We start from the raw sequence: 19,610 nt of genomic DNA, 5'->3' as shown, positions 1-19,610 counted from the left end.
ATGCTGCACATCTGTCCCCATTCATGCGTCGACTCAATCACTGCGTCAGTCACGGCGTCAATGTAGAATACATCAACGTCGTCGTCCACTGGCTCAGGCAGCAATGAAGTGTTCATCTAGACACGGAAGTCACGGCTCCAGTCCCTGGCCTTTTGTCTGATTAGCCGGTCATGTTGTCGGGGACGTGGGCGGCTGTTGGGCACTCTATTTACCGGGCAGTTGGGGGATCTGGAAAGATGTCCAATCTCTCCACAGGTATAACATCTCATGTACTGAGCGGGGCAGTAGTTGCCTTTATGGCCGCGGTTGCATGACCGACAGATGGTATCCTCACCAGAATCACGGATTTATGTCTGTGGTTGTCTGGGTCGCGAATCCCTGCCTCGGCCCCATGGCCAACTGGCGCTGTCCCGTTTCACGTCATCTACTGTCTCTTCGGTGTCGATGGCGGTTGGGGCAATCTGCTTCACATGCTCGGCTGATGCTTCTGCGATCATACACATGTCTGCATTTTTCCAGTGTTAAATCATCGCAGTGGCTGGCTGGTGAAGCCACAGCCGATTCTGTATCGCAACAACGAGTCATGGATAATGCCAAACTCACAATCATTAGCTAAAGCCTTCACTGCAGTCAGGTAGCTGGAGAAGGTCTCACCTCGCCGCTGATTACGTGCATTAAATAAATATCTTGTGACAGTTAAGTTATTTTTCGGTTCACAGTATGTCCGAAACTTATTCTTCAGCGGTTGTATTTTGTCACTTTCCTCAGGGGTGAACTGAAAGGTCTCATAAAGCTCCTGAGCTGCTGGTCCGGCCACATGGAGAAATGTTGCACACCAAATCTTTTCAGGCTTACCGGTCAGTTCTGTAGCCATCTCGTACAGCTGGAATGCCCTTATCCAGTCCTTATAATTCTTGGCCAAGTTTCCTTGCCAACTTGGCCCCTGAGGCTTGAGTCCTGCCATTCTTTTCTTTAGTTTTTTTACTTTGACACCATGAAATGTTTTCTGTAAGGTCCGGTTGTGACTAGCACAATGAATACATGTCCGCCATCTTGTAAGTAAGATTTAAGCTGAACAAGAATGGAAACTTCTAGAAGGTCATCTGACCTCAGTCATGAGGTACAGGCACATTTGCATTTACATCACAATGTGGATGATCATTTAAATAAATTATTGAAAGTATGTACATATTTTAAAATAAATTAAGCGGGCAATAGAATGTTGATTGCGAAGGGAATCATCATCCAAAGTATTGGAAGTTATGCTTCATGGGTATAGTGCCTCGGCTAGATAAACCTTTTGCAATTTACACTTTGGGTGGATCCAAGGCAAAATGGCCTTAGTTTTGATGAGGTCCTGTGAATGAATTGACGTTCTCTCGCATATCCAATATTCTATGCTCTTGGTTAAATGTGGCCAGCAATAACTTGCAAACAAGGAACTGCACATGCTGGCTTACAATAAAATGGCACAAAATGTTGGAGCAACTCAGTGGATCAGGTAGTATCTCTGGAGAACATGGATATGTAACGTTTCGGTTTGCGACTCTTCTTAAGTTTGATTGCAGTAGGGGAAGAAGAAAGCTGGAAGAGGGACAGGGCAGGGCAAAGACTGGCAAGTGATGGGTGGATACAGGTGTGGGGGGGGGGGGTTATGGGTTCATATACATAGGAGCGGAATAAGGCCATTTGGCCAATCGAGTCTGCTTTCCATTCGATCACAGCTGATCTATTTTTCCCTCTCAATCTACCTTCTCCTCGTAATCTTTGACATCCATCATAATCTAGATCATATCAATCTCCACTTTAAAAATACCCAATGTCTTGGCTGCAACAGTCATCCCTGGAATTCCACAGATTCACCACCTCTTGCTAAAGAATTACTTCCTCATCTCCATTCTAAAGATTATTCATTCCATTATTATCTCCATTCCCTTTCATTCTGCGGCTGCGCCCTTTGGTTCTAGATTCTCCCACTACTGGAAACATCCTCTCCACGTCCATTCTATCTAGACATTTCAATATTCAGTAGGTTTCAATGAGATCCCCTCTCATCCATCTAAACTCCAGTGAGAACAGGACAGTCATCAAATGCTCCGCATACGTTAATCCAATCATCCTCGGAATAATTCTCATTGGTCTCTGTGGAATATGAAAAGGAGTGGTGATGAGAAGATGTGACTGGTGGTGGGATCACTTTGGAGGTGGCGGAAATTTTGGAGAATGACATGTTGAACAACCACAGGTGGTGTCTAACCTGTGCCTGTATTCCTCCCTCACATCCATCCAGGGAAACTGTAGGAGGTGCAAAAATGTCAGAGAATGATGTGTTGAATGTCTCTGGATGGAAATAAGGGAGGAGGTATGAGGACAGGTGTAACATTTTCTCCACAACTCCTTGGTTCAGTCAACCCTTCCAACCAAAACTACTCCCTCCCAAGGTATTTTCCCTGCAACCTGTCCCTTTTCCTCCTCCCTCCAGGTATCCCAGCTGTTCTTCCAGCTGAGACAGAGTTCACATGCACCTCCTCTAACCTCATCCACTGCATCTGGTGTTCTCGATGTGGCCTCCTTTATATCAGCGAGACCAAGCATAAACTCAGTGACCGTTTTGCAGGACACGCCATGGGTGGAAATCCTGGGGGGGATGGGTGCGCCCCCCAATGCTTTGAGAGGTGGGGGGCAATCCCCCCCATGTTTTTTAATCCGGATTTTACCAGACGCTTTCTAAGACCTGAATCGGCACGTTCACGGGGCTTAAAATCAAACTGCTGCATCGATGCGATCGAGGCTCCCGATGTTGAAGCCACCGCCAGCCGATGAAAGGCCCCGTGAACGGGCCAATGCAAACCCCACGATTCAGGGCAGATGAAGCTCTGTTGCTGGAGTTCGGAGTCAGTCACCAACTAGGTCAGCTCCCGATGTTACCGTCCACAGGGCCCACGGCCGAAGCCTCGCGTACGTGCGCATGCATGCGCGAGCATGATTGTGTGTGCGCGAATGCGCTTATGTGGCCGTCATGTTTTGATAGCGATTTCCGCGCCTGGGACACGCGCACGGTCCGCCAAGGCCTGCTGGATCTCCCGATTGCTAACCATTTTAACCACTCTTCCCATTCCTATACTGACATTTCTGTCCTGGGTCTCCTCCATTGCCAAAGTGAGGCCACTTGCAAACTGGAGAAACATCAACTCATATTCTGCTTGGGTTGCTAACAACACAATGGTATGAAGCTTAGTTCATTATTATTGTCACATGTAAACTTGCAACGTGCTTGACATAACTTTGCAAGTAGCTTGTCAGAGTCCTTGTCAGTGACAATCCCATACATATATAAAAAAGGTATTTTTGATTCTATACTCTAATATTATCATACATTATTCACAGTAGCAGAAGCTGGCTTGAAGGGCCGAATTGCCTACTGCACCTATTGTCTAATTGTCCATTGTCCCATCATTGGTCCTTGTGGGACATTACTGCCATCATCTTCAATAGTGAAAAGCTACCTTTTATTCTCAGCCTCTGCTGTCTGCCCTAGAGGCAGCTGACAATCACTTTATCAGCTTGTTCTATTGTTCTGCATTTTCTGGCCTTTTCCATTAGTCTATTGAGTAATGTACTGAAGAGGTTTTGAACATTATCCATTGTATGACTATTGTATACTGCTGCTGTGTCAAAAAAAATCTGTTACGGTACTACCCTTTTCAAATCCTCGCTGACAAGCTATACCCTTTTTTGCTTCTAGGTGTTCTAGTATTAACTTGTAGGGATTTCATCATTTTTCATACCACTAATTTCCAGATGACTGGTCTGTAATTTGGTGAAGATTGAATTGTATTGTATTAACCAGTATCTGTAGTTCTTGGTTGTGACAATCACAAACCATTAGCAGGCAACTCCATCAAGTAGTTAAGGCGAATGGCTTGTTGGCATTGATTATAAAGAGTTTGGAGTTTAACAATAGGGAGATATTGTTACAGCTGTATAAGGTATTTGTGATGCCATACCTGGAACAATGTGCTTCTAAAAAAAAAGGATATAGTAGCATCGCAGGCAGTCGAAACTGAAATTCACCAGGCCAATTTCTGGGATGAGAATGGGGTAGTTGGTATGATTTTGTATGCCTTAAACTTTAGACGAATTAATCTCTTCAAACATATAAATCCTAAGGGGGCTTGACAGGGTAGATGCTACTGTACTTTGGGAGTCTCAAACACAGGGGCATTCCCGTTCGAAATGGGTACCAGTCATTTAAAATGGAGGTGCACAGAAAATTCTGCCCACAGTGAATCTCTGGAATTCTTTGCAACTGAGGGTGACGGAGGCCGAATCATTAGATATACTTAAGGGCCTGTCCCACTTAGGCGACTTCTTTGGCGAGTGCAGGAGACTCTGCACTCTCAGTACGGCCGCCGAAAAATTTTCAACATGTTGACAAATTTTCTGCGACCAAAAATTGGTCGCCATGGAGGAAATCGATACTTTTGTAGTCGTAGGTCTAGTCATAGTGAGGTTGCCATGTTATCGTAGGTAATCGTAGGTAGTCATGATAGTCGCAGGTAGTCTTAGTTAATTGCCTTTGCTGACCGAGCATTTTCATTGGTTCATTATGAAAAAAAAGTATGTAAACAGCAGCGTGATGCGCTGTCATTCCAGTGCGCGTTCATTGCGCAAATTTGCTTTCAGTGGATCAGACGGTGTGAGACATGGCTCAGAGGAGAAGGCTTCAGCGCAGGGGCAGGGCACAACCCTCAACACCATCCACCAGGCTGTTATGAACATTTGTTTGTTTATAAGACTTTTGTATGTTTCATTACCAATAAAGGAAATCCCTGACTTTTTAACCTCAAATTGATGTATGAATATCATTATTTTTCATAGTAGTCCCTCATGTCATCACATATATCATATTTCATTTCTCAGATATTTAGATCATTGAAACACACACAAATACAAGGAAGGAATGCACTGTATTTAAAGTTTGACTTTTCATTTATTTTGATGAAGAAAACAGACACAAGCACTTCAAATGCACTGCATTTTAAAGGACTTTATTTTTTATACATCTTGATAAATCTAACACTAAAACAAGCAATACACTGAATTTAAAAGTACATTTTTACTCATTTCGATAAATCTAACACTAAAACAAGCAATACATTGAATTTAAAAGAACATGTTTGAAAAATCTAACGTCATTTTTTTAGGTGATCTTACAACTATAGAGTCGTAGCCAGTCGTAACTTGCTTTCTGTGATCGTGGGTGTAGTCGTTTGTTAGTTGAAGGTAATTGTCTTCAGTCCCCACTATTGGGTCGCCAATTGTCACGATTGCATCGGCGATTAAGTTGTAGATAATCGTAGCTTGTCCTACATAGTTGTAGGATGTCTTCTACATAGTCGTACGATGCGTTTGATACATTCACTTTTTTGGCGATTCAACAAGACGATGACAGTCGCCTGCACTCGCAAAAGAAGTCGCCGAAGTGGGACAGGCCCTTTAAGGTAGAGAAAGATTTTTATTTGGATGATGAAGGAATCATCGGTTTTGGGGGAAACTCACACAGAAGGTGTATTGAGGCATGCATAGATCAGCCATCATCATGTTGAATATAAACAGGCTCTTATTTACATGTTCTTGAGTTGAAGACAGGATTCACAGTTTAAGGATAAGGGGGAAATCTTTTAGGACCGAGATGAGAAAAACATTTTTCACACAGAGAGTGGTGAATGTCTGGAATTCTCTGCCACAGAAGGTAGTTGAGGCCAGTAAATTGGCTATATTTAAGAGGGAGTTATATGTGGCCCTTGTGGCTAAAGAGATCAGGGGTATGGAGAGAAGGCAGGTACAGGATACTGAGTTGGATGACCAGCCATGATCATATTGAATGGTGGTGCAGGCTCGAAGGGACGAATGGCCTACTCCTGCACCTATTTTCTATGTTTCTATTGTGCAATGTGGTCGAGCATTTTTGGTCATGTGGTGTGGGGGTGAATTGGGCATATGATGGCAAAATGCTGCGGAAAATCAAGAGATTGACAGAGATGGGATTGAAGTGCGGGGAGAAATTGGATCCAGCGTATGACTAAAATAAAAGAATGTCTCTCCAGCTTGTTTGAATGACTACCGACCGGTGGCCCTCAACTCGGTAGTCATGAAATGCTCCGAGAGGCTGGTCAAGAACCACATCTGCACCTTCCTCCCTCGCAACATGTTCAACATGACCCGCTACAGTTCGCATACCGTCCGAACAGATCCACGGACGATGCAGTCTCCCAGGTCCTGCATACCGCTCTCTCTCACCTTGACAGCCAGAAGGGGGGCTATGTGAGGATACTGTTCATTGACTACAGTTCAGCCTTCAACACGATAGTCCCCACCAGACTTGCTGAGAAGCTGCTAGAATTGGTGCTTAACACTCCCCTGTGTGCCTGGGTCCTGGACTTCCTCACCGCCAGGCTCCAGGTAATCAGGATGGGAGGAAATACATCGAAGACCCTCACCCTGAACACAGGATCCCCCCAAGGGGTCCGATAATAATGAGAAGGCCTACCGGGAAGAGGTGGCTAATCTGGCACTCTGGTGTCAGGACAACAGTCTCCTCTTGAATGTCAAAAAAACAAAGGAGCTGATCGTGAACTTTAGGAAGGCACAACATCCGAGGACGTATACGCCACTGAAGATAAATGGGGCTACTGTGGACAGGGTGAGCTGCTTTAAATACCTGGGAGTCCACATCACAGAGGATCTGACATGGACATCACACGCTGCCGCACTGGTGAGTAAGGCAAGGCAGCGCCTTTACCACCTCAGGCAGCTGAGGAAATTCAGAGTCTCTCTGAGGATCCTTCAGTGCTTCTACTCAGCGGCTGAAGAAAGCATCTTGTCCGGCAACATCACAGTCTGGTTTGGCTTTGCAGAGAGTAGTGCGTTCGGCTGAATGCACTATGGGAATTACACTCACCCCCCTGCAGGACCTATACATCTGAAGGTGCAGATCCAGAGCCAGCAACATTATGAGAGACCCCTACCACCCCAGCAACGGTCTGTTCCAACTGCTACGGTCAGGCAAACGCCTCCGCTGTCATGCTGTGAAAACAGAGAGGATGAGACAGAATTTCTTCCCATAGCCATTAGGACTGTAAACTTTTATCTCACCAGGGACTCATTTACTGTACCAATTTACTATGTTGTGTCTTCTTAAAAATCGCTGTTTTTTCTTTCTAATATGTAATTACTGATTCTGTTCTATTCTGTTCTGTAGTTTTTTGTACAATCCACATTGCCACTTTGATCAATCAATCAACCTTTATTGTCATCTTGCAAGCAACAGTTGTTACAGTGCAAAATGAAAAGACGTTTCCCAGTGAATAGCGGAGCATCGCACATGAAATTTAAACACTTCACACATAATAACACTAAAAACAATCCAGTCCCTGATGGAACAGTATAAATAGTTAAAAGCAGGTAAAAAAAAAACACAATGTTAAAATTCAATAAACCAATCATAAAAAATGTCCGGGGCCGCTGATTCGAGTGGCCAGTGCCAGTATTAAAGTGTCCGTGCCAGCCGCAGAGTCAAGTCAAGTGACTGTGGGTGCAGAGTGACTGTTTAGCAGCCTCACAGCCTGTGGTAGGAAGCTGTTTAGCATCCTCGTAGTCCGGGCTTTGATGCTACGATATCTCTTGCCTGATGGCAGGAGATCCAGGTGTGCGTGGAGGGGGTGCAGTTTGTCCTTGGCAATTCTCTGTGCTTTCTTCAGACAGCGGCTCTGGAACAGTTCTTGTACCGAGGGTAGGGAGACGCCAATGATCCTCTCTGCTCCCCTCACTACCCTCTGCAGAGCCTTCCTGTCCGAACAGTTGCAGGTGGAGTACCACGTATTTATGCAGTACGTGAGTACAGACTCCACCGTGCCCCTGTAGAAAGTCCTGAGGATGTTGGTGGGGAGTGAGGCCTGTTTTAGTTTCCTCAGGAAGTGCAGTCGCTGATGCAATCTAGTGTTGCAATCAAGATTTCACTGCACATCTTGATTGCACTGCACATCATCAAGGACCCACACCATCCTGGCCACACACTCATCTCCCTGCTACCTTCAGGTAAAAGGTACAGGAGCCTGAAGACTGCAACGACCAGGTTCAGGAATAGCTACTTCCCCACAGCCATCAGGCTATTAAACTTGGCTCGGACAAAACTCTGAACATTAATAGCCCATTATCTGTTATTTGCACTTCATCAGTTTATTTATTCATGTGTGTATATATTTATATGGTATATGGACACACTGATCTGTTTGTAGTCAATGCCTACTATGTTTTGTTGTGCTGAAGCAAAGCAAGAATTTCATTGAACTTGAACTTGTATGTGACAAATAAACCTGACTTGACTTGATTGGGACGTTCAGTGATGATGGAAAGACACTTTGGAGGAAGAGGGGCATTATGTCTGCAGTGGATCAGAACCTATAATGAACTTTCAGCAGCTAGAGCCATGTGTGCCAGCGCATTATGTGCACCGCTGAATATTTGCGCCCAGTCTTGTCCGTGGGCAAATTGTCTTTCTTCCGTGCTCTCCTTTACTTCCTTTCCACCACACCGGCAGGACCCTGCGGTGTATTTATCGCTGTCATATTTCAGCTCCCAAGAGCCCACACTGATTTATACCGCTCCTCCCAACGCGGGGCGGTGTTTGTGGGGATTATGGTGATGCGTTGTTTGTACCAATAGCGGATCTTTGGCTGTACATGACACTGCGGCTTCGACCGCTCCTTCGCCTCAGCGTCCGCCGTCAACCGCCGGGCGGCCTGCGTGCTCCGCCTGCTTGCGCATCAAACCACCGGGCTGCCCCTCAGCCGACCAATGGGACGCTTCGAGTGGCGAACACCTGCACGGCGGTTGGCGGAGGCTGTCGTACAAACGGCCCAATCGCAGCCGTGGCGGGGCGGGGTCAGCGGGGCATGGAAGACCAATGAGGAACGAGATAGACGAATGTGCGCATTGGGGATGCGTCGTTTGTCGTCGGGCTCGCGCGCTGACGTTATGCGCGTGCTCGTTCGCAGCAGCGGTTTGTGCGGGCCTGGCGCGCGCACCGGGCGGAGTGTGGGCTTGGCCGGCGCCGGCGCGGGCTGGAGGAAGGGAAGGCTTGGTTGGTAGCGCGTGCTGGCGCTATGGCAGCGTTGAGTTGCGCGTGAAGAATGGAGAACGCCGTGCGAGAGAGAGAAAGATCCATGGCCGGCATGGAAACACCCAGCCTTCCGCGCGACGTGAAGGTGAAACTGGCCGAGCTCGAACTTGAGCTGTCCGAGGGTGAGAGTTTGGTTGCCCGCAGGGCGTTCCTTTTTCTTTCCTTCCCTCCTCAACTCGCCGCCGCAGGTGGCCGAGCGCAGTCCGCCCCACACAACACGGCATCGGGGATGGACCTCGGGGCCGGTGCCATTTCCGATCGCGTACACCGGCCGTGGGTTTCGGGCGTGATCTCCCTTTCCCTTCATCTGCCCTTGCAGCAGCAGGAAGAAGAGGAAAATATTATGTCTTCAAGTGGGCCTATGTTGGTTGCAGAGCATCCGGACTGACAAGTTGCAGTGTGCAGACACACGGGAGGAAGCTGTTGTATCCCTGTCGTGTCGCCTGGAGTTTACTCCCCTTGGATGGCAGACAACCTTCTCAGTTGGAGAGCTTCAGTTGTCTGCCTTCTGAGAGGGAGTATATTTATTTTCTAGTCAAAATATTCAGAATCGCAATTAAAGGTCAGGTTGATGCCGCAATAATTAGATTCCAAATTTAGTTGCGGTGAATTTGGTTTTTTTAAGCATTTTTTTTTCAAGTTGATTGAGTTCAGTGCGCTCTACGCCACCCTCGCTTGTCTGTAGATGACACTTATTTCTCTAATGCTTAACGTGAGTTAACAACGTCAGCAGCTTGTATTTATGAAGCAACCTCGAATGTAAGGAAATGCTCTTTGCAGGATTGTTATGGAGTAAAAAGTTTAATGAGGAGCCATGTTTAGGCAAGTAATCAATTCTTGGGTCAGAAGTAGGGTTTAAAAATGGAAAGCAGGTAGGAAATGTAGAGAGGTAATTCCATACTAAGGAACTTGGCAGCTGAAAGTATATCTGTCAATGATGGACAATAAAATTGAGGATGATCTGAAATTGAAAGGGATGTGGGGGTTGAGGTCATCGAGGAATGCAAAAACATTTCAGATGTTAAAAGCAACCATTGGGAATGTTAATTGTCAGCGAGAAGAGGGGTAGTGGATGAACTGGTTAGGATGTAAGATAGATAGTAATGTTTTGGATGATCTCAGGTTTGCTAAAGATGGATGTGGGAAGCTGATAGCAATATTTTGGTATTATGTTTGAGAGGTAATAAAGCCATGAATGATGAGGTTTCGTAATTCTAAATCTCAGTTAATTTTTTTCGAATCAGTTCCCATAATTCTGAAAAATGTTACTGATATGGCATGCCATATAAAATTTAAATCCCAGTGGTAATGTCATACAAGTACATATAAGGGTAAATAGTTCTTCATTTATATCCAAAGTATTAAAATGATGCACGTGTCATGTTGCAATTATACAAAGCCATGGTTAGATCGCATCTGGAATATTAGGTATATTTCCAGCTGCTGCATCTTGTGGATATATTAGAGCTGGAAGCAGGTCTGTATGGGTTTACTAAAATTATATTGGACTTGAGGGGTGAGTGCTTTCACAAATTAAAATTATATTTCCAAGAATTTTGAAGGTGAGAGGATGTTGATCCTTTTTTTCATGATGTTTCTGGTGTTTCTCTTATCCTCCCTATTTTCACATAGGAATTTAAATGAGAAATGGGGTCAATTGAAATCTAAATATGAGTATGACCTCTTTATTAGAGATTTAAAAATATTAAGGGGTAAACAGAGATAAATGTACTTAAGTCAGAACAGTTCTGATCTCATACAATACTGGAACATGGTCAAAAAGGCACTTCCTTTTCCTGTGTCTAATATCACTCATTTACAATTATATATGTTGAAGACCAGATGTACTCCTGTCCTTGCTGATGTTGTTCTGTAAATAAGATTTTCAATTTGTCTTGTTGCTGGTCAATGTTCTGGGGGTCAAGGTCAAAAGATTCTTTCTTGCTATGTGTGTCATAATTATAGCTATCTGAATGCAAGTTCAAATCATTTAAATAAGGTCATAATTCTGTATCAGAAGATTGCAAGTACCATCAGAATCTCTCGGTCAATTGATCTTCAAACACTTTTTGTATCTGTCTGTAAACAGTGCTGATGCATAAAAGACAACATTGAATTTCATGTTTAAGAAGGAACTGCAGATGCTGGAAAATCGAAGGTAGACAAAAATGCTGGAGAAACTCAACGGGAGAGGCAGCATCTATGGAGCGAAGGAAATAGGCAATGTTTCGGGTCGAAGTCTGAAGAAAGGTTTCGACCCGAAACGTTGCCTATTTCCTTTGCTCCTTAGATGCTGCCCAACCCGCTGAGTTTCTCCAGCATTTTTGTCTACCTTGCATTGAATTTCATCCTTGTTTGTGTACATTGAGGGATGGTTCAAGGGGTATGGGAACTGGCCCACGGTTTTCCTGTTATGGACTTTATTGTTGGAGGGTGGTATTCTACAGTGAAGAACAGGTTTGTAAAGGATGTTCAGTGTACCTTCCCCCTCGACTCCATTCAAGGACCCAAGCAGTCGTTCCAGGAGCGACAGAGGTTCACCTGCATCTCCTCCAACCTCATCTATTGCATCCGCTGCTCTAGATGTCAGCTGATCTACATCGGTGAGACCAAGTGTAGGCTTGTGATCGTTTTGCCGAACACCTCCGCTCGGTCCGCATTAACCAACCTGATCTCCCGGTGGCTCAGCACTTCAACTCCCCCTCCCAATCCGAATCCGACCTTACTGTCCTGGGCCTCCTCCATGGCCAGAGTGAGCACCATGCACCTCATATTCCGCTTGGGCAGTTTGCACCCTAGCGACATAAACATTGACTTCTCCAATTTCCGGTAATCCTTGCTGTCTCCTCCCCTTCTCAGCTCTCCCTCAGCCCTTGGGCTCCTCCTCTTCCTTTCTCCTTTCTTCACCCCGCCTCCCCAACCTACATCAGTCTGAAGAAGGGGTTCGGCCCGAAACATTGACTATTTCCTTCGCTCCCTAGATGCTGCTGCACCCGCTGAGTTTCTCCAGCACTTTTGTCTACCTTCAGTGTACCATCCTCATCCAATCTGTATGCTTCTGTGAATGAGTCCAGGATGACCTGGAACTTGGCTTCTGTGCATGCAAGCATCATCTGTATACTGTACCTCAGCATCTGAAGATGGGGAAACAATAGTTCTGGTTTTTCTATGACATGGGGATTAAACTGCTTCCCAGTTTTCTTGTAGAACAGCACCACTTCCAACAAGAATCATTTTTGGTGAGGTGCAACATTGCAATAAGAAAGATAAAGAAAAAAATTCAGTGACCGTGATGCAGCCTTGCTTGGCACCAGCCCACAATTAAAATTGGTCTGTGGTGCTATTATTCAAGATCATGAACCAAGTGCCACTGTGTAGCACACTTTAGATAGATGGGAATTTCTGCAGAGTTAAAGTTGAGGGGAAGCTGGTAACCATTGTGCGGTAACCATTGTGCCTGGAAAGGGAAGACTAAATCCACTCCTCAGCCTTTGAGAGTGAATTGTTAATGAGGAAGGAACCTGGCTCTAGATATTGCATTTGTTTTATTTTTTAGAGGCCAACATTCAGCACAAAGCTTGTTGTTTTACAAACACCAATCAACTTCCAATAGGGAGCACTGAAAAGCACTGGAGGGATACTGCAAATGCTGTCTCAGCATTATCAATCAAATTTATTGGCAGGACAAACATAGCAATGCCACAAGCATAACAATGACCCATCCTACCACCTAGATACCTTAATTACATTCGGTCAATTTTGAATTGCATGTCATTTTGAATTGCATGCCTGACACTCATCTTCGCAAACGGGTGATCAACGTGAAACACCATAAATGCAAGAGATTGGACAGAAGAAACCGTTAAATGATGTTTAAAGCCTCTTTGGAGAACTTGTAGCATACCCTCTAACTTGTGGAAATGCTAGACCTGTGACGACTCAAAATGGAGATGGAACATTTGGCATGGCATTGTGAACTTTAAGGCCATTTGTGGGGAATGCAAAAATGCACAGAAATGCTGGAAATGGTGCACACCTTGCTGAAGAACCACTTGCCTACCAATCTATGGAAAAAGCTGTGGGCCCCACTTCAGGAAGAAGAATGGGTGGAGGAGGGGATGAAGAATAAGGTGTTTTTTTTTAATGATTTTTGCAAATGTTGGGTCGCATCACAGCCAAGTTTGGGAGCAGTTGTGCCTAAGACAAGAACCGATTCACCTCTACCCCATTCCAAACATAGACTTTGTCTATGGAACCAATCCACTACATTGCAGAACAATATTCTGCACTCTGTACCTCCCACTTGCTCTATCTATTGTACTTGAGTTTGCCTTGATAATATTTATGAATAGTATCTGATTTGATTGGATTGCATGCAACACAAAGCTTTTGACTGTACCTTGGAACACGTGACAATAGTCAACCTGAACCTAAACCCAAGCCTGTTCTGTGTACCAAAGATAGATGCAAAAAACTGGAGTAACTCAGCGGGCCAGGCAGTATGTTTGGAGAGAAGGAATAGATGACGTTTCGGTCGAGACCCTTCTTCAGACTGGGTCTTGACCACGAAACATCACCCATTCCTTCTCTCCAGAGATGTTGCCTGCTCCGCTGAGTTACTCCGGCTTTTTGTGTCTGTCTTTGGTTTAAACCAGCATTTGCAGTTCCTTCTTGCACACCTGTTATGTGTACCTTGTTTGTATGCTGCCTTCATTGGTACATTGAAGTAATCGGTGCCATCCTGGCACTCCTCCACTTTGAGCAGTTAGTGATGCCATTTTATGTTGGTGCTTGTTTTCCTACACAAGATTGTTTCCCTCTTGGAAATGTCTTGCTATGACATAGTTCAGTGTGTAGTGTTGTTTTGAGAGTTTGCCATCATGCATGTGCACAATTTAGCCTATTAACTGGAGGTAATTAAGCTGATCATAAAGCTGGAGATGTTGTCCTGGGAGAGGGCACTCACATTGGTTTGCCTGTACTGCAAATTAATCTGGAGGTGATGGCATATTGGTGCTATTTCCTATTGTTTTTTGGTGCATCCTGTATATTGCCAAAACTATAAAGTGTACAAGTGAATTGAGATCGCTGCTACTTGGTCATGATGATTTTTTTTGTCTTTGAATACCATTTTTCTTAGTCAGCTCTGTGAACCTTGTTATTGATATCTGCCTTAATTGAATGATGAGTCTGATATTTGTGGAGGGCTGCATTTTATTTCCACGATCACGCCCTGTTCTTAATGTTTGTGGAGCAGCGTTGTGTGACAAAGGTAGATTGGGAGAGGGCATATCTTACTGATGTTCGGTGTATTGCCCTTTTCACTGAAGAAGTGCAGGATGACATTGCTTATTCTCCTTTATGTACACACGTTTTAATCTTTGTAATGTTTTAAAATCTGTATTGAGGTTGGTTTGATTCTTATTCTGGAGATTACCGTATTTCCCGGCAATGAAGACGCTATTTTTAACACAAAAATAAGGCACGAAAATTTACCTGCGTCTTGGATGCCGAAGGTTAGGTTGTTAGCCAAGAAAGATAGACTTGGCTATCCCTCAGTATAGTCACATCAAGAACAATGTTGCTGTACGGAGGGATAGACAAGTCTACCCCTCATTGCTGGCAGCTGATGGGAAGCGGCTGTAAAAGGGCAACGCCGCCGGGGGGGGGGGGGTTCCTTTCACAGCTTGTGGGGAGTCTGGTCCGGTTCAGCATGGCCTGGGTCTTGCTCTAGTATCTTTGGCCCGGGCTGCACAAATTGGCTGGGCCGCCAGGGGTAAAGTTGCGGGGAGATAAAGAAGTGTTGAGAAGGAGGGGGTCGGGGATCATGCGAGCAACTCACTCACTCACCACTGCCGCGGCGCTCTCTGAGGGCGGAGCCACCGCATTGTGGCCGGGGAGGGAAGTAGCTCGGGTGGCTGCGAGCTGCCGCCGGGACCGGACTGCGGAACCTCAGCGCCTTCTGCTGGCTGCCTGCCAGCCAGCCACGGTGTCCTTCGGCACAGGCGCAACAGGTGGAGGCGGTGGTTGGCAGCTAGCTACTGGGCAGAAGGCTGGCTGCTCCGTCCCGGGCTCGCTCGCTCTCTCTACTAGTCCCGGGGCAGGTGACTTGGGCGCTACAGCCAGTCTGGGACAAGCGATCTGGGAACTGCAGCTAGTCCCGGGGACATGAGGGATCTGGGAACTGCAGCTAGTCCTGGGGACGTGAGGGATCTGGGAACTGAAGCCAATCCCGGGGACGTGAGGGATCTGGGAACTGAAGCCAATCCCAGGGACGTGAGGGATCTGGGACTGAAGCTACTGGGGACGTGAGGGATCTGGGAACTGAAGCCAATCCCGGGGACGTGAGGGATCTGGGAACTGCAGAGTCCCGGGGACGTGAGGGATCTGGGAACTGCAGCTAGTCCTGGGGACGTGAGGGATCTGGGAACTGAAGCCAATCCCAGGGACGTGAGGGATCTGGGAATTGAAGCCAATCCCAGGGACATGAGGGATCTGGGAACTGAAGCCAATCCCGGGGACGTGAGGGATCTGGGAACTGAAGCCAGTCCTGGGGCACGCAGGCGATGTTGCCAACCCCTGGACTAAACCAAACCCATGATCATGTCCCGCCATCTTTTTCTCAAAATTTAGCAACTTAAATTGGAGGTGCGTCTTCGACACAGGTATGTCTTCATTGCCGGGAAATACGGCACATGAGTTGCAGTTTCCTATTGATATTGATATTCAATCCATCTTGAAGCTAATAGGAGATACGGAACAGTAATGCACTGAGGAAGGCTGACAAGAGCATTCGAGCAACAAATAAAAAAATCAGCTTTACTTAATTTTATACTATATGGTATTCACCCTGTTGTTGATCGATTATTTAGGACCATGGCTTATGTGTCATCTAGGAGAAAGTTAATGAATTTCTGGAGAGAGACAGATTTGAACAGGAGATTGCATTTTCTCTGTAGCTAATCAAAATGTGTGTCTTTTGAGGTTGATGTGTAGGTGGCATTCGGCAAGGGATTTACTTATCCATGGTTGACTTGATGTCAATTTAGGGGCTTGGAATCAAAGTTGTGGACTCGCCCAGTTATTCCTCTTTGGATGCTAATGCATTGCTGCTTCTGGTACAAATTCTTGGATTATGACTATCAGTCTTGCCTGACTAGCTTTGTGGCATAGCTCCCCTAATTTTGACAATGGTTTCTAGATGTTCCTTGGAAGCAAGGTCATCTTTGCTGTGTCTCACGGTGGGGCAGAGGGCTGTTAAAGTTACCCACATTGTGAGGGATTTGGTAGCCATAGAAAGGTCAATCAAAGGCCTTGAAGGACATGAGTGAATCAGTGAATTTTATGTGACAATACAGTAGTTTCATTGTCAGCGTAAATGAGAATGCCCTCTTTAATTTAGTTCCAGATTGTCTAATTGATTTGGATTTACATTCCTGGTCTTGGTGGAATTGGCACACTATTTAGATCATGAGTTCCGTTCTCTATTACTTGTCCAGTATATTAACCACAAGGCCATTGTCCCAAAAGATGCAAGTCTTCAGCTGTGAATTGGTATGTGTTGTTGTGCACATACAGCATATGGCATACCAAATGCTGTGCCAGTAGCAACTTCCTATTGGAAACACCTCTTCGTATCCTGAGTAATAATGCTGCCAATCTTCAAGATTTGTCTAATTTGAAACCCATTTGGTCTTGTACATTTTTAAGTTACAAACGGTGAATATCATTGCTATATATTCTTTGAAGTGAGTAGATCAGTGTATCGTCCCTTTTAGTGCCATTCACTGATTTTGGATGTGCTTTGAATTTTGTCATCCGCTATACTTGTTAAGATTTGTCCATTCGTCATGCATGCTACCATTAATTAGATCTTGGAACTCTCGTCTTTTAAGGGGTCCTAGGTGTTTGATCTGTGGTGAATGCGATTCAGAGGCTATAGGGCTGAAGGTTTTCATCTTTGTATTAATTATATTTTTCTTCTGTGTAAATGAGGATTTTGTGGCCCTATTTCAAGACCAGAGATGTGCACTTGATGTCTGACAGCACGGGTAGATTGTAAAAACAAAGAACTGCAATTGCTGCTTTGCAAAACAAAGACACACATTGCTGAAGTAACTCAATGGGTCAGGTCTCTGGTGAACTGATAGTTGATGTTTCAGGTCGGGGCCTTTTTTCAGATTGATTGTGAGAGGTTGGGTGCAGGAACTGGAAGAGAGAATGGGCAGAAAACTGGAAGAATGGCGGCACGATGGCAGAGCGGTGGAGTTGCTGCTTTACAGTGCCAGAGACCCGGGTTCGATCCCGACTACGGGTGCTGTCTGTACGGAGTTTGTACGTTCTCCCTGTGACCTGCGTGGGTTTTTTTTCCGAGATCTTCGGTTTCCTCCCACACTCCAAAGACGTGCAGGTTTGTAGGTTAATTGGCTTGGGACAATTTTACATTTATACCTAGTGTGTGTAGGATAATATGCGGGAATTGCTTGTCGCTGCGGACTCCGCGGGCTGAAGGGCCTGTTTCCTCGCTTGTATCTCTTATAGGTGGAAGATAGACACAAAATGCTGTAGTGACTCAGTGGGACAGGCAACATCTTTGGAGAATAGAAATGGGGGAAATTTTGGGTCAAGACCCTTCTACAGACTGAAAATCACGGGATAGGGAAACGAGATAATGTAGACGATGATGTAGAGAGATATAGAACAAATGAATGAAAGATATGCAAAAAAAGTAAAATATGGTCGATACTGATGAGGGGGAAGGGGGGGGGATGGGGGTTCATTGGCAGATAACTGGACATTGGCCAGAGATGAAAGGACAGCAGGTGTGAGACTAACTGATTGAAGAGTTGTGCATTGTGAGGTTAGAGAAAATAATTTAGGTGAAGGGGGAGGAGAGAAATTGATGTGAGGCAGGGCGTTGGTATTTATGTAAAATTGGATAATTCAATGTTCATATCATTGGTTTGTAAGATACCAATGTGGAATATGAGGTGCTGTTTGAATGTGGCCTCACTCTGGCGATGGAGAAGGCTCGGGACTGAAAGGTCATTATAGGAATGGGAAGAGGAGTTAACATGGTTAGCAACCATGAGATCCAGTAAACTTTGGCGGACCAAGGGCAAGATCAGTGAGAGTTCGCTCAGTATCTGTTCTTTACCGAAACACAGGATGCAGGAGATGTGTTTAGAGAGGGTGTATGTAAACCTCTGTCTGACGTGGAAGGACTGCTGAGGTCCCTGGATGATGGCGAGGGATGTGATGTAGGGGCAGGTATTATATCTCCCAAGGTTGCAGGAGTAAGAGACCTGTGGTTTGGGTGGGAAGCGATGAACCAAGCAGTTGAGTCTCTGCAGAAAGGTGTGGGGGTGGAAAATATGACTGTTGATGGGATCACATTGGAGGTGATGGAAATCTTGGACAATGATGTGGAGGCTGGTCAGGGCTCTCACTTAACTTTTTTTTCTCGGTTTCCAGCCAGGCAACCTAGGCAGCTTTTTAGGTTGCCAAATTACAGTTTAGGTGGTCATTTAAGATGGCTTGCATGACGCGTGCGATAATGTGCTCGGACGAAGTGAGTAGTTACCAGTCGGAATTATGCTCAATGATGTATTCACATATTCCTGCTTCAAATAGTCACAACCTAAACATTCACAAATCGAGACATGATATATACCACAATGACATGCAGCAAAATTATCATACAGTATCTCAAGTCTTTTTACATGTTGCAATGAATGCAATTTCTATTATTTCTTTCCACTTCCAAACAAAAATATGGTTGGATTATTCAGTGTATGTTCAACCTTGGTGAAACCAAGCGCAGGCTTGGCGATCGCTTTGCACAACACCTCCACTCAGTTCACAATAACCAACCTGATCTCCCGGTGGTTCAGCACTTCAACCCCCCCCCCCCCCCCCCCCCCCCCCTCCCCCCCCCAAAATCCGACCATTCCAAATGACCTGTCTGTCCTGGGCCTTCTCCATGGCCAGAATGAGGCCCACTGCAAATTGGAGGAACAGCACCTCATATTTCGCTTGGGTAGTTTACACCCCAGCAGTATGAACATTGACTTCTCCAATTTCAGGTTGTCCTTGCTTTCTCCCTCCTTCCCCTCCCCTTCCCAGCTCTCCCACAGCCTACTGTCTCCCCTCTTCCTTTCTTTTTTCCGGCCCCACCCCCAGACATCGGTCTGAAGAAGGGTCTCGGCCCGAAACGTCGCCTATTTCTTCGCTCCATATGTTGCCTCACCCGCTGATTTTCTCCAGCTTTTTTGTCTACCACCCATTCACACAAGTTTTGTTATCCCACTTTCCTCACCCGCTCCCTACACATTAGGGGCAATTTTACTGAGACAAGTTAACCTACAAAGCTAATGCGTCGTTGGGATGTGGGAGGAAACCCACACGCTTGCAGGGAGAATGTGCA

General features: G+C 45.5%; 1 protein-coding gene across 1 annotated transcript in view; it reads left to right on the top strand.

Moving 5' to 3' along the window:
• Nucleotides 1-9,024: 9,024 nt before the first annotated feature.
• LOC129698938 (disco-interacting protein 2 homolog A-like) overlaps nt 9,025-19,610 on the top strand; it is a 233,352-nt gene continuing 222,766 nt past the window's right edge. The window contains exon 1 of the mRNA XM_055638423.1: nt 9,025-9,306. Coding sequence (XP_055494398.1) covers nt 9,195-9,306 — 112 coding nt within the window. The 5' untranslated portion in view covers nt 9,025-9,194. The remainder of the gene's footprint in view (nt 9,307-19,610) is intronic.

Source organism: Leucoraja erinacea, chromosome 7 (assembly GCF_028641065.1).
Source record: "Leucoraja erinacea ecotype New England chromosome 7, Leri_hhj_1, whole genome shotgun sequence".
Classification (NCBI taxonomy): Eukaryota; Metazoa; Chordata; class Chondrichthyes; order Rajiformes; family Rajidae; genus Leucoraja; species Leucoraja erinaceus.
Note: the sequence above shows the minus strand (reverse complement) of the source record. Positions and strands in the feature narration are given on the sequence as shown.